General features: G+C 40.3%; 1 protein-coding gene across 1 annotated transcript in view; it reads right to left on the reverse strand.

The window, feature by feature from the left end:
- NPEPPS (aminopeptidase puromycin sensitive) overlaps positions 1-13078 on the reverse strand; it is a 73059-nt gene that overhangs the window by 51363 nt on the left and 8618 nt on the right. The window contains exon 2 of the mRNA XM_035134220.2: positions 8510-8594. Within this exon, the coding sequence (XP_034990111.2) occupies positions 8510-8594 (85 nt within the window). The remainder of the gene's footprint in view (positions 1-8509; positions 8595-13078) is intronic.

The raw sequence follows: 13078 nt of genomic DNA on the forward strand, positions 1-13078 counted from the left end.
TTCTGCTAAGTGCTATAATTAATTCTCTCTGGACAAGCGTGAATATTACACTTTTTATATGGGCTCCATTTAAGAATCATTGGAATGTCACCACAAATTTTCAAAAACTCTTAACCCTCCTCTTCCCCCAAGCTGGGAAGAACAGCTCAATCATCTAAATGCCTTCTATAACATCAGACATCATGTTGGTGGTTGAAAGAAGTTTGTGAGGCTTCTTTACCCAGCAACAGGGAAAGAAATCCTGAAATCCCCACCAGTTCAGATCAGAAATCATGTTGGTGGTTGAATGAAGTTTGTGAGGCTTCTTTACCCAGCAACAGGGAAAGAAATCCTGAAATCCCCACCAGTTCAGATAGGAACTGTGCTTTTTTAAATAAATAAATAAATAAAATGCCTGAGAGTAATAACATTATCCCTAACTAGCCCTCATCAAAAATTCCAGGTTCTGAGGAAAAACCCAAAACTTCTCTCAAGTCATTAATCAACTAATTTTGCTAGAGGGAAACTTTGCAAAAGTGATGAAGCTCCAATTCTCAATCCTTTAGATTCCCCTTACAGCCCCCCCCCTTTCACAGACACTTTTGTCTTCACAGCCCTCTTTTGATCTCTGGTTTGGCAACTATGGGGCAAGATCACAGAACAAACTCTCAGGAAGCTGGATATTATGTTGAATAAATAAAGCAAAAACATGCAAATCCAGACACTTTAAACATAGTTATTTCTACATAGTTATTCCTAGAAAAGAGAGGGTCTGATGTAAGCTTGGTGGTAAGAGCAGTGTTAGAAACTCTCATATATATATATATATATATATATATATATATATATATATATATATATATAAGCTAGGTGCCAAATGGCCCCTTAAACCAAGGTTAAAGTTTGAATGTCTAGTTGTCATTTTGGAGCACGACAACTCTAGAATGCATGCTTAGATGTATGAAGTCCCAGTATCTTCTTAGATGTATGAAGTCCCAGTATCTTAAAAGGGAATGTAACAAAGGGTCCCAAGAATTCAGAAAACGAAGTTAAAGATGCCAAGTTAGCCACTAATAAGCAAACTGAACTACCTGTATATAGATTGTTCCATTTTATTCTTTTTATTTATACCAACTGTCAGCCCTGTCGTAAAGGGGTGAAATGGCCTCCACATCCTTAGATCTATTTTTGTAACTAATTCTCATCCTCAATATGTGGATGTTCTAGCATTTTTCAAAACTTTGCCCTGAAAAAGCAGTTTTCTTCATGTTTAATATTCTAGCAACTTAGTGCTGGATGGAATACTAAGGTTACCAGATTTTTTTCAATGAATCCGGGGACACTTTTCAACTTCAATAGGAATGATAGGATTTTGTCAGGGGACTGATTTGTAAATCCGGGGACTGTCCCCAGGAAATGGGGACGTCTGGTAATCTTATGGAACACCCCCTTCCACCCATCTCCAGGCAGCATTAGCTTACCACAAGCTGAGAACTACTGCATATTGTGCAGAAGCGGCTTGTCTCAAGCCAGGAAAACATAGAAGCACTGTTTGAACACCCAACACCCACTGCAAACAAAATACTGTTCTCTAATTACTAACAGTGTGTGCTGTCTGATCTCTGAAAAGAGCGATCTGCTCATTATTTCATCCACTTTCTTTGTATTCAGCATTTACACGGCACCTTTTATTTACAAGGTGGTTCATCACCTTAAGAGGCAGAACCCTAGTATCCCTATATTAAAATGTTAGCTTAGTGTACATGAGTATGAATGACTTGCCTAAGACATCATAACTAGGCCATGACAGACTTAAAAACATATCTTTCAAAACCAAGCCTACCAAAACAAAATGTATCTCAAAAGTTACACTAACTTTTGCTTTTAAAGCCATCCTTTGGCCCAATATTTGCAAGAGAGGCAAACATACACAACAGTATTTCATTTTGCATAGCAGCCAGGCAATTAAAAGCTAGTCATAGTAAAGTTAAATAAAGGCATTGGCTTCTGACTCATTCCAACAGGTGCCACAGAGCATTTATCCAGCAAGTCCTCTGCCAGATTTATTCTCTTCCACTTTCAAAGCCATTATGCTCTGGCAGTATCCCAAATGGAATCAAATTTCTTAATCCTATCAAAAAAATAGTCAAGGTACAGTATGCGAATAAACATATTACAAATACATTTCCAGTGCAACCAAACCATGCAGTTATTATTTTTATTATTCAATTTATTACCTGCCCTTCATACTAAGGTCCGTAGGCAGGTTACAGCAATTTAAAGTACAATATTAAAAACACTTTTAAAAACCTAGTTACAAAAAACTGTAATATAGGGTGGGTTGAAAATATGCATCTCAGGTGTCAAATGCCAGAGTAAAGAAGTCCGTCTTCAGCATTAATCAAACACTGTGTAATAGAGTTCCCAGACACACCTCTATGAGGAGGGAGTTTCACAACTTAGGGGCTGCCACAAATAATGTTCTCTCCTGGGGCAGCAAGCTACTGAATGCCCAGCCAATTATCTGGCCACTACATTTGGGACCAATTAAAATTTCTGAGTCATATTTAAGGGCAGCTTCACATAGAACCCACTGCAGTAATCCAATCTGAAAGTTATCGGAGCATGGAGTACAATGGCCAAGTCATTTCTGTCCAAAAGGGGCAATAAACTGGTGAACCAGCCTATGATCAACCAGTCTACGCACAGGCAAGTGCAACCCCGCCCAAGACAGAATGTCTCCCGTCCTCCCAGACATGAGAACTTGGAACATATAACAAGTTTGTCTTTACAGGATTGAGTATATTGGCAGGCCCACATTCAGCCCATACTGTATACAAGACACATTCAGGCTTAGGCTAAGGATTTATATAAAGGATATTTAATATACCACAGAATCTTGGTTTTTGCTTTATAACAAAAATATATTAATTAGCTCTTTATAGTAAATTCCATAATTACCAGCTCCAAATCAGCATTAAGAACTACATACCTATGCATTGTGTCAAACCAACTGTCTACCTCATCACCTTATTTCTGACAACTGACAGCCAGATACCCCCAGGATGTGCAGAAGCAGGATACAGTATCAATGCTTCCACATCCCTGGAACCCCAAATTACATATATAAGAAAGTTGTAGTTCATAAAAATATCAACACTGCCTCCCAAACAGCAGGAACCAAAAACTGCATGCATGCTACATCAAAAAAATGGGAGAACAGAGGTGGGAACTCTCAACCAGTTGGGCCTCCTGGCTTAAGCAGAGGTGTAGGTTGGTGTAGCAGATACTTCAGGCTCAGCAAAACAAAGAGCACTTCAGAGGGGCTGACAACAATGCACCTTTGAGCAAGGTGCCTCAATTGCCTTTAACTGCCCTTGACTTGACCCACCTCTAGTAAGACCTGTTGATCCAAGTAAGCAAGCACTTCTCAAACTATGGTCGAGGGACCACTAAGTGGGCCATGGTCTGACACCTTATGGTATGACGGATGCTAGCAGCTCACAACATACAAAAATACAAAGGCACATGTGGGAGCAGGAGTTGGCTAGAATGGAGGCTGACACATGCAAAATTGGAGAAAAGGAAAAGGAAGGGAAGATGTGGCTGGCTGAATGTAAGGATAGGAAGAAAAACAAATGGGAAGGAGGAACTGAGTGAGAGGAAAAGGAGAAGCAGCACTGAACCTTCTTGTCCCTTTAAACACGGTTTCCTTAGAATAAAGGGACATACTTGCTGGTGTGGTTCATAATGCTGCCCATGCAAGACTGAAAGACTTCCATTCACCAGATAAAAATCAACCCAGTTTATTTTAAGGCAATGTTTCATGTTCTTTTAGGTCTTCCACAGATCTACCCAAACATAAAAACACATTTTGTATGGTAGTGCTGGTAAATCCCTCTTATGATTCCCCCTAGATACAACCTAGATTAAATTGAAGTAATAAGTACCCAGAAAGGCTGAAGCTACAGATTTAATGATTCATGTGTGTTAAAACTCAATTGCTTTATCCTTAGAGCCATTCTGAAGGGAGCTATTCTCACCATTCTATAGACTGAAAACTAGCCCGATAGAGAACAAGGAGCATGAAATGTTTCCGCAGGTTAGGAGCAACATTTTAGACATTTTTCAAGTCCTGCCCAAGCTCACCCAGTAAGTCCATTACAGAGCAAGGGCTTGAACCCTCATCTCTCAGGTCCAGTATTCTATTCACTGGCACATACCACCACAGAGCTGGAAAGATAATCTAATTCAAAAACCCCAAAGAAGAATAATCCATTTCACCCTGCTTGCCCTTACCAATCAACTGTATTCTCCTCAATCCACAACAGAAAAGCAAATACATTTTTTAAAAATGATACTCTCAGAGATCTAAGTGAGCTCGCATCACAAAGACAAAAAAGTATTAATAGAAAACCAAAACACTTTGCGGCATAGGCGATCCAAAATCAAACTGTGTGGATCTTCTCTTCTGTTGTGTCATAGGGGAAACCTACTTTTGTGGATCAAATTCCATTTTGTGGATCAAAACGAAAACTTGATGGCAGATAGAATAGCAAAAAGTAGATCTAAACAATTAATCAAATTGATAAGGAAATGTAAGAATTGTCTGTTCTCATTGCCAATGCCTGATAGATCACCTACTGCCTACTCTGTTTCAATACCAAATGTTTTCCACTAAGCTGTGATGTGCAACATTAATTCTGGGAGTAAAGCAAAGGGCCACACAGGAGGGAACTCCACTACCTGAAAGGATTTAACTTATGAATGATACCATGATCACCACACCCTGAGAAGCCACGGACGTCAATTCTACTGACTGGATCCAACTAGCCACTGAGACAGGCTTCCTTATGACAAAAGCTCAAGTCAGAGGCTGAACAATTCTGATCATAGTGCAAGTATGCATACAACCTGCTCTTCATAAGGTTGCACTCCCTGAAGCTGCAGGTTTGCATGCTGAGAATATTCCTAGGTCCAAATGGACCCTTGCATTTCCATGTGGAGGCAGGGAAGAGGAGATTCATCCATTTCCTTGAGAAACCAAACGTTGCCTCAGTTATTCATACTCCGGTCACATCCTTGTTAATTACTATAGCATGCTTTACATAGAATGAGACTTACAGGGTACTGACCAAATATGGAAGATCAGATCATATTAAACTAGTTCTTAGCCAGCTGCACTATTTACCAATTTGTTTTGAGGCTCAGCTCAAGTCCTGAACATCTTGGGTCCAAAATATTTAAAGAACTGGCTCTCCAAGAACTTCTGCCCATCTTCTCAGAGACCTCTCCACCTTCACGTGCAGCAGAAGTGTGAGAGAGAGGGGGCTTTTTTTGGTTGTGGCACCAGGTTTGGAATAACTCCCCAAGTTATACTTGGCCTAATCATTGCTCACTTTTAGGCAAGTAGCAAAGATTTCTACTCCATATCAGCAGTTTTTAGAATATATTTCTTAGGAATCTTTATTTATAAATTGCCTTAAAGGTAAAGGGATCCCTGACTATTAGGTCCAGTCGTGGACGACTCTGGGGTTGCAGCGCTAATCTTGCTCTATAGGCTGAGGGAGCCAACGTACAGCTTCTGGGTCATGTGGCCAGCATGACTAAGCTGCTTCTGGTGAACCAGAGCAGCGCACGGAAACACCGTTTACCTTCCCGCCGGAGCGGTCCCTATTTATCTACTTGCACTTTGACGTGCTTTCGAACTGCTAGGTTGGCAGGAGCTGGGACCGAACAACGGGAGCTCACCCCGTCGTGGGGATTCGAACCGCTGACCTTTAACCCACAGTGCCACCTGCGTCCCCATAAATCACCTTAATCCTTCAGAAATATATAAATATTAGAAATTAAACATTTCAGTCACCATATATTTTACAACACAACCACAGGAAATATTAATTATGCTTTGAGTTTCGCAAAAGCTTTTAATACAGATATGGCTTGGCATGCCATTAAAAAATTTGCAAGGCAAGGCCTTTAGAACCGGAGCATGACAACACTGAGAAAGCCAGAACAGGAAGTTCTACAATGGCAAAGTTTCTGGTCAGCTAACTGTGGAAAGATAAGGCATATAGTTCCAGTACAGAAGTAACAATCCCAATTTCTTAACCACCATTATGAGAGTATGAGGGGGTTGCAGGATAGCTTACTAGATCTTTTTGGCCCCTTGCCTCCCACAAGAATTCCACCGCACTGCCAGTCTTAATTGTGGTTCCATGTTACATCAGCACTAATAGTAATCACAGATGATGCTAATGAGGTTCTCTCAACCATGGGAAAAAACCTCAAATCCTGAGGAAGAGAAATCGTACTCGAGGAGGGAAGGAGCATGCAATCCCATGGCTCCCACTATTTTAAAGTGTCATTACTGTTTTTAAAACTATGCTACTTTTGTGTAAGTCTTGCAAAAAAGTGGAGTATACATTCACAAGTAATAGTAGCAATAAATAATCTAAAAAAAATTATTCATCTGTCTGATGCATTCCATCCAACAGTCAACACCTTCCCTCATGGTTAATATACCGGCTTCTGTGTACAAGTGATGGAGAACTGAATTCAGCTGGTGGGCCAGATTCTTAATTCTCTCATCCCCAAGGGCCAACTCTGAAAGGTGGTCAAAATCCCCACTCCCCATCAGCTGCATGAGGAAAATACTTTTAGCATATATGCAAAATCCCTGCTGAACTGAACTTTCTGGTTCCCATCCATGTGCTCTCACCAGATATCATGCGCTTTGAACTTTGCAGAGAACCCAGAAACCCATATGTGTTCCTGTCAGCTCAATTGTACTAACACAGATTTAAACAGGCAGGAATCTGCCCACCCACCCATTAAATTTCGATAAAATTCTCAATGAGAAGAGAAAAGGAGGTCTTCAGCAGATGGAAAGGTCACCAGGAATCCTCTTCCATCCCCCATATCACCTTTTGTATGTTGAAGTTATATATAAATGGCATAGGACTGGCTGACTGAGAGAGACTAATTGATTGTCTACTCAAATCCCTTACTGTGAGGCAGACCACAATGATGGAATCCACTGCAGTAAGATGTAGCAACCAACCTGGATGACTTAAAAGAGGACATAACCACGCATGATAAGCTCGTCACTTTGTCACGATGGCTATGTAGTACTTTCAATGTTAAGAGGCAATGCTTCTTTGACCACCACTTTTTGGGCATTACAAGGAGGAGAGCTACTGTGCTTATGAGCTACCCATAGGGCTGTGGTTAGTCACTGTAAAAACAGTGCTGGACTAGATGGGCCTTTGGTCTGACCCAGCAGGGCTCTTATGTTCTTATGCTGTCACTACCACACACAACAACTGCAATTCAATCCAGTGTGTCACAAAGAGCAGTTGCACCACAAAAAGCTATCCACAAAACAAACCAGTTTCAGATTACTCATTCAAATGATCCAAGTCACACATTCCAGAGGAGGGTGGATCATTGCCCAAGCTAAATCCTGATCAAAAACTCATCTCTAGGGCATGTTAACTAGGCATTTTATTGCAGGCTGGCCTACAAACTTACAACCGACCAAAACAAATGTAGCATACCAACCATCTGTGCTTGACAGTCAGATACTCAACAATTCCCTTGCAACAACCAAAAACAGTTTTGCACCAATAGTATAACACCATACATGGCTGGTAAACTATACCCAGTTTTCAAGATCACATGTTTGTAGACTTGGTACAAAGTATGCAGCAGCTGAAAATACTGAGGTGATGGTGCTGGCAGCCACAACAATGCCTCCTTAATCAAGCGTCTTCACTTTCTTGAAGAACTGGGACAAGCCATAATCTTATTAAACCCAAGATTTTTATCGAAATGCCCCAGTTCTCACATAACGCTAAGCAAAACCATGGCTAAGCATGAATTAACAAGCTGCATAATATGATAGAGGAAGATGTTTTAAAAGGGAAAAAAGTTATAATGGCCTGGTTACACATAAGACCAAGCCAAATGATGGTTCCATATGCATGAGTACACGAAGTGAAAACTAAAGGCATTTTACTCCTCCCAGGCCCAGCTGCTGCTGAACTAGCCCAGGTTTATACATATCTCCCCAAAGAAACCATGAGCAGTAAGGCAAGAACAAACCTTGGCTACTACACAGCTTGTGGTTTGTTTAGAGATAAACTATGAGCCCATGTTCACATATAACACTAAGTCAAACCATGGCTTTGCTCTGGGTAATGTGACAGCAGCAAAACCAGGGGAGGAGCAAAGCAGCTGTGAAATTTTCATTCTGTGTACCCAACAAACTTGGCTATTCATATTTGGCCATTTGTAGCTTAGTATTATGCCCAAAACAAGTCATTATCTCTTTTTTACTTGACTACATTTTCCTTTCTAATATGCTGCAGATTTTAGACATCATCCAAAATGTAGAAGGGACAGATTACTTTAAAGTCACTATGTCAAAACAATCTGGAAACACTTGCTGTACAACTAAATTCATTATTTGATCAATATTGCATCTGCAGACTGAACACACAGAAGCTACATGCAAATTCCCTCTTACCTTCATCTCCCTCCGGTGCATAGGAAGCTGTAATGATGTCGATGTCAGCACAATTCATCACAATCTGATTAGTCGCCTGCTTCACCTGCAAAATACACATTCAACTTTATAACTTAATGTTTCATTTAACATTCAGTACGGTAACAATTTTTTTAAATTAAAAAAAAGATAGTTTGGCAAGCTGTTGAAGTGAACGTTTAAAGCTGCTTCAATGTAAATAAAACCCAAGACCAATATTCTTCCATTCACATCTACAGCATTTTCACAGGAGTGATTGTTTACAACATAGTGAACAATCATTATATTTATAACTTTATAGTGAGTATTACAATCTCACAGTGAGCAACTTGATCAATACAGAATATTCCCTCTGGATAAGTAGTTTACCATACCTAAAGGAGAGCAAGGATTGCACAGGGTGGCTGGAAAGTCAGCTTGAATCTGCAACCTAAGCTACCCCACAACACTGTATCAGCTAGGGTTGGAAAAGTCCAAAATTGTGGTCACACAAGTGCCTAGAAGTTTTAAACTGATACTCAGAAATAAATAAAAAATTCAGCCCTCTTATGCTTGTGCCTCTACAGAAAAAGCTGAGTTTCAGGAAACTGGTTGTTTATTTTAACCCAAATTACTCTTGCTATTTGAAATTAGTTCCTTTTAAAAAAAATCTGATTTCAGTGCTTAGCTGACTAAAATACTATTCAAGTTTTGCATGCACCAGAGTTGTTGTTATTATTTATTAAATTTCTATACCATCCTTCATCCAAGAATTATAGGGTGGTTTTCAATATAAAAAATACATACCAAAGTAACAAACAAGAACAATACTGCCACAGTATTATTATTAAAAAGTCACGAATCCCCAAATGATACAAATTTGTTCAAATCTTAATAGTGAATTCAGGAGACTAGCATTCCCATCAACACCCATGCCCCCTCATACAGTTGCATAGTTGCTATGCATTGAGAACCAACTGGAATTGACAGATCCAACACATGAAGGCCTCAACAACCAATGCTTGTCAGGCAAGTTAGATTTTCAGTCTATCCAACAAGACTCCTTTAGCAAACTAGGTCCACTCAAATATCAAGCCAAGGCAACTATGTAGCATGTCAATAAAGAAAAACAACTAATCCACATTTGACCCAAAGGGAATGGTGCCACATTTACCTTTAAAGATAAACCTTTAACACCCTACACCAGAGGTGGCTTCCCATTAGATCCAGCCAGCATGGGCAATGGTCAGAGAGACGGAGTTGGAAATCTAACATCTCAAGGGCCAAATGTTAACCACCCCTGTCGTACACACTCCAGAACATATAATACATGAACAACATATACAGTATGTGGCACTGAACGAGAGGCTGTTTTTGAATGTACCTTCATTGTCATTTAAATGTGTTAATATGTTGATATTCTTGCAAACACACAACAGTGCCTTTCAAGAGTGTGCGAAACACCAGGAAACATTTACAGGAACCAAGTTAATGGTTACATATAATTAAATGTTCAGCCCCATGAAGATCCAGAAACAAGGCATCAACAAATTATGCAAACAGGCAGTAGTTTATACAAAATGTGAGCTTGTGAAAATGGACTCATGCTAGCAGGAGTCAAATTGATTTCAATAAGGCTTCACTTACATGATATGCTCAGGATTAAATCTTGTTTGAAAGCAACAAAAACAAGTATCCAAATGCAGTTCAACATATGACATTTTATATTGCAGGCAAACAGAAAATGCAGACATTAAATGCTTTGCAGGGAAGCAGATACATTAAGGAAAGAGCTATGCCATGGTGATTAATATTTGAAAGCCTCTTACAGAACTGGGAAATTTGTTTTCTGGAAAGCAGCTAATACAAACATGAATATTGACATGTGAACTATTTTTTTTATATATCAAGTAATCAGAACAGAAACTATGGATTGTATCCAACTAAGTTTTACTCAGACCAGACCCACTAAAATTTATGGGTCTTTTGTTTTGAAATAATTTCAAAACAAAATAAAAAAATTCCTTCCAGTAGCACCTTAGAGACCAACTAAGTTTGTCATTGGTGTGAGCTTTCGTGTGCATGCACACTTCTTCAGATAGTGTGCATGCACACAAAAGCTCATACCAGGTATCTGAAGAAGTGTGCATGCACACGAAAGCTCATACCAATGACAAACTTAGTTGGTCTCTAAGGTGCTACTGGAATGATTTTGTTTGTTTGTTTGTTTTGACTACGGCAGACCAACACGGCTACCTACCTGTAACCATTAATTTCAGTTATACTCAGAGTATAACTAATGTTGGGTACAACCCTGTATGTTCATCAAAAACATTCACTTCCAGTTTTCCTGCAATAACACCTCAAACAGTGAATAATTACTGGAAATACTAATGTCATTCTTGATTACATCTAGGTATTAACAGGGGCAGCCTGTCCCATTGCACCAGTTGAGGTGTAATAGGAAGGTGCTGCCCTGCCCATGCACTGCCTGCCTCCCCCCTTGCCACCTCCACCAAAGCCTTGCTGAACAGGGTTGTGCAGCTGCAGCTTCCAAGGTTCTGGTGAGATTGCCCAATGTATCCAGAGGCATCTGTGCAATCTTGCGGGCTCTCGTCATATCCCACTGCAACCACTTCTTGCTTCTCTAGCGGGGAAGGTGCACCCATGGATGTGCCCCTTGGATTCTGCTGCCTGAGGTGCCTGCCTCATAAACAGGCCAGCCCTGACTATTAAGGAAACATGTGATAGCTTGAACAACGGTAGGGAATATCAGTTTTCTATAAAAAGAAATGCAAGTTTCCCCATTAATACAGTGCATGCACAATATAGAATTCCCATGCACCAGTGAAAACATTTTTCATTAAATGGGAAGTCTGTGTTCCTTATTATAGAACCTCATGATGATATTTTCAGCAGCAGTAGCCAGCTGTGGTCAAGTGGATTGAATATGGAGTCTGTATGTTATTCAATACAAAGTAGTCAATGTGGTGCCCTCCAGAGGTTCTTTACAACTCCTGTCTTCCTTGCAGTTGGCGATCCTGACTGGGGTTGATGAAAGCTGTAGTACACAGCATCTGGGGGGCACGACACTTAGCACAACTGCCACAGGGCTAAAAAATACTCTCCCGAGGTCACTCTCTGAATTTAGTCATGTAGATAGGACTAGAGCAACTATAACAGAGTGCCCCAAATTCCCTTCCCATAGCACTAGTCCGATACCATGGTTGATGGTATGAAAATTAACAGAGGTTGTGAAGCTGAAGCAAAGTTGCACTTCCCATGAACTGCTGCTATAATCTGAATAACTTTAACAGAGCAGTGGGGAACCTGTGGCCCTCCAGATGTTGTTGGGGCCCCACCCAGCTTGGCCAATGGTCAAAGATGACGGCAGCTATAATCCAGCTATTTTTGGAAGGCCACAGGTTCTGTATCCCTGCTTTAATAGTTAGCCTTTCATTATAAATATTACACCATCTTCTATTATAATATGTTCTATTAACACTTTAGATACATTTTAGAGATAGACTTTGATATACCAGCAATGTATGTGTGGATAATTGGTGTGTTGAACTTTAAAGCACACAATAACTTTAGCCTAGGATATATCCTTCTTTATATTCACATAGCCGAAGAATTGATGCTTTTGAATTATGATGCTGGAGGAGACTCTTGAGAGTCCCATGGACTGTAAGAAGATCAAACCTATCCATTCTGAAGGAAATCAGCCCTGAGTGCTGCTCACTGGAAGGACAGATCCTGAAGCTGAGACTCCAATACTTTGGCCACCTCATGAGAAGAGAAGACTCCCTGGAAAAGACCCTGATGCTGGGAATGATGGAGGGCACTAGGAGAAGGGGACGACAGAGGTCGAGATGGTTGGACAGTGTTTTTGAAGCTACGAACATGAGTTTGACCAAACTGCGGGAGGCAGTGGAAGACAGGAGTGCCTGGCGTGCTCTGGTCCATGGGGTCACGAAGAGTCGGACACGACTAAACGACTAAACAACAACAACAATATTCCAATATTCTCTCTTATGCACCATGCTCTTCAAAAGAGGACCTGTTCCCTTATTCATTAAAGTATGGATGAGGACAAAGTTCTAAGAGAAGAAGTAGTACATTATGTAGAGTCCAGGAGAGTGAACAACAGTGAGATGAGCAGCTAATCCCTCAATCAGAATTCACCATTGCTTACAATTTTAAGGTCCATGCCAGACAGCTAGCCCTCATATTGGATTGTGACCAAGTTATTTATTCTCCAAAATACATGAAATCAAACCAATTTCCACCCAAGAACAGAAAGAGCTTTGTAAGATCACATCTGTGAACCAATGAAAGCAGCTACAGTAATTATAAGGCCTTATCTAGGCAACCACATTTTCCCACTGATTTGCATCCAATGTGGATTATAGTATCCAAGCAGTAAATCTGCTAATAGAAAACAAAGCAACAGCTTCCTCTGCTCAAGACTCCTGTTCTATGCAGGAAAAGAATGCAATTCAGCATTCAGATGACAGCTTGACAATCTCTGTCAAAGTCAATTCCTATGCAAAAGTTGTTCTTAAACTT

This window comes from Zootoca vivipara, chromosome 13 (assembly GCF_963506605.1).
Source record: "Zootoca vivipara chromosome 13, rZooViv1.1, whole genome shotgun sequence".
In the NCBI taxonomy this organism is placed as follows: domain Eukaryota; kingdom Metazoa; phylum Chordata; class Lepidosauria; order Squamata; family Lacertidae; genus Zootoca; species Zootoca vivipara.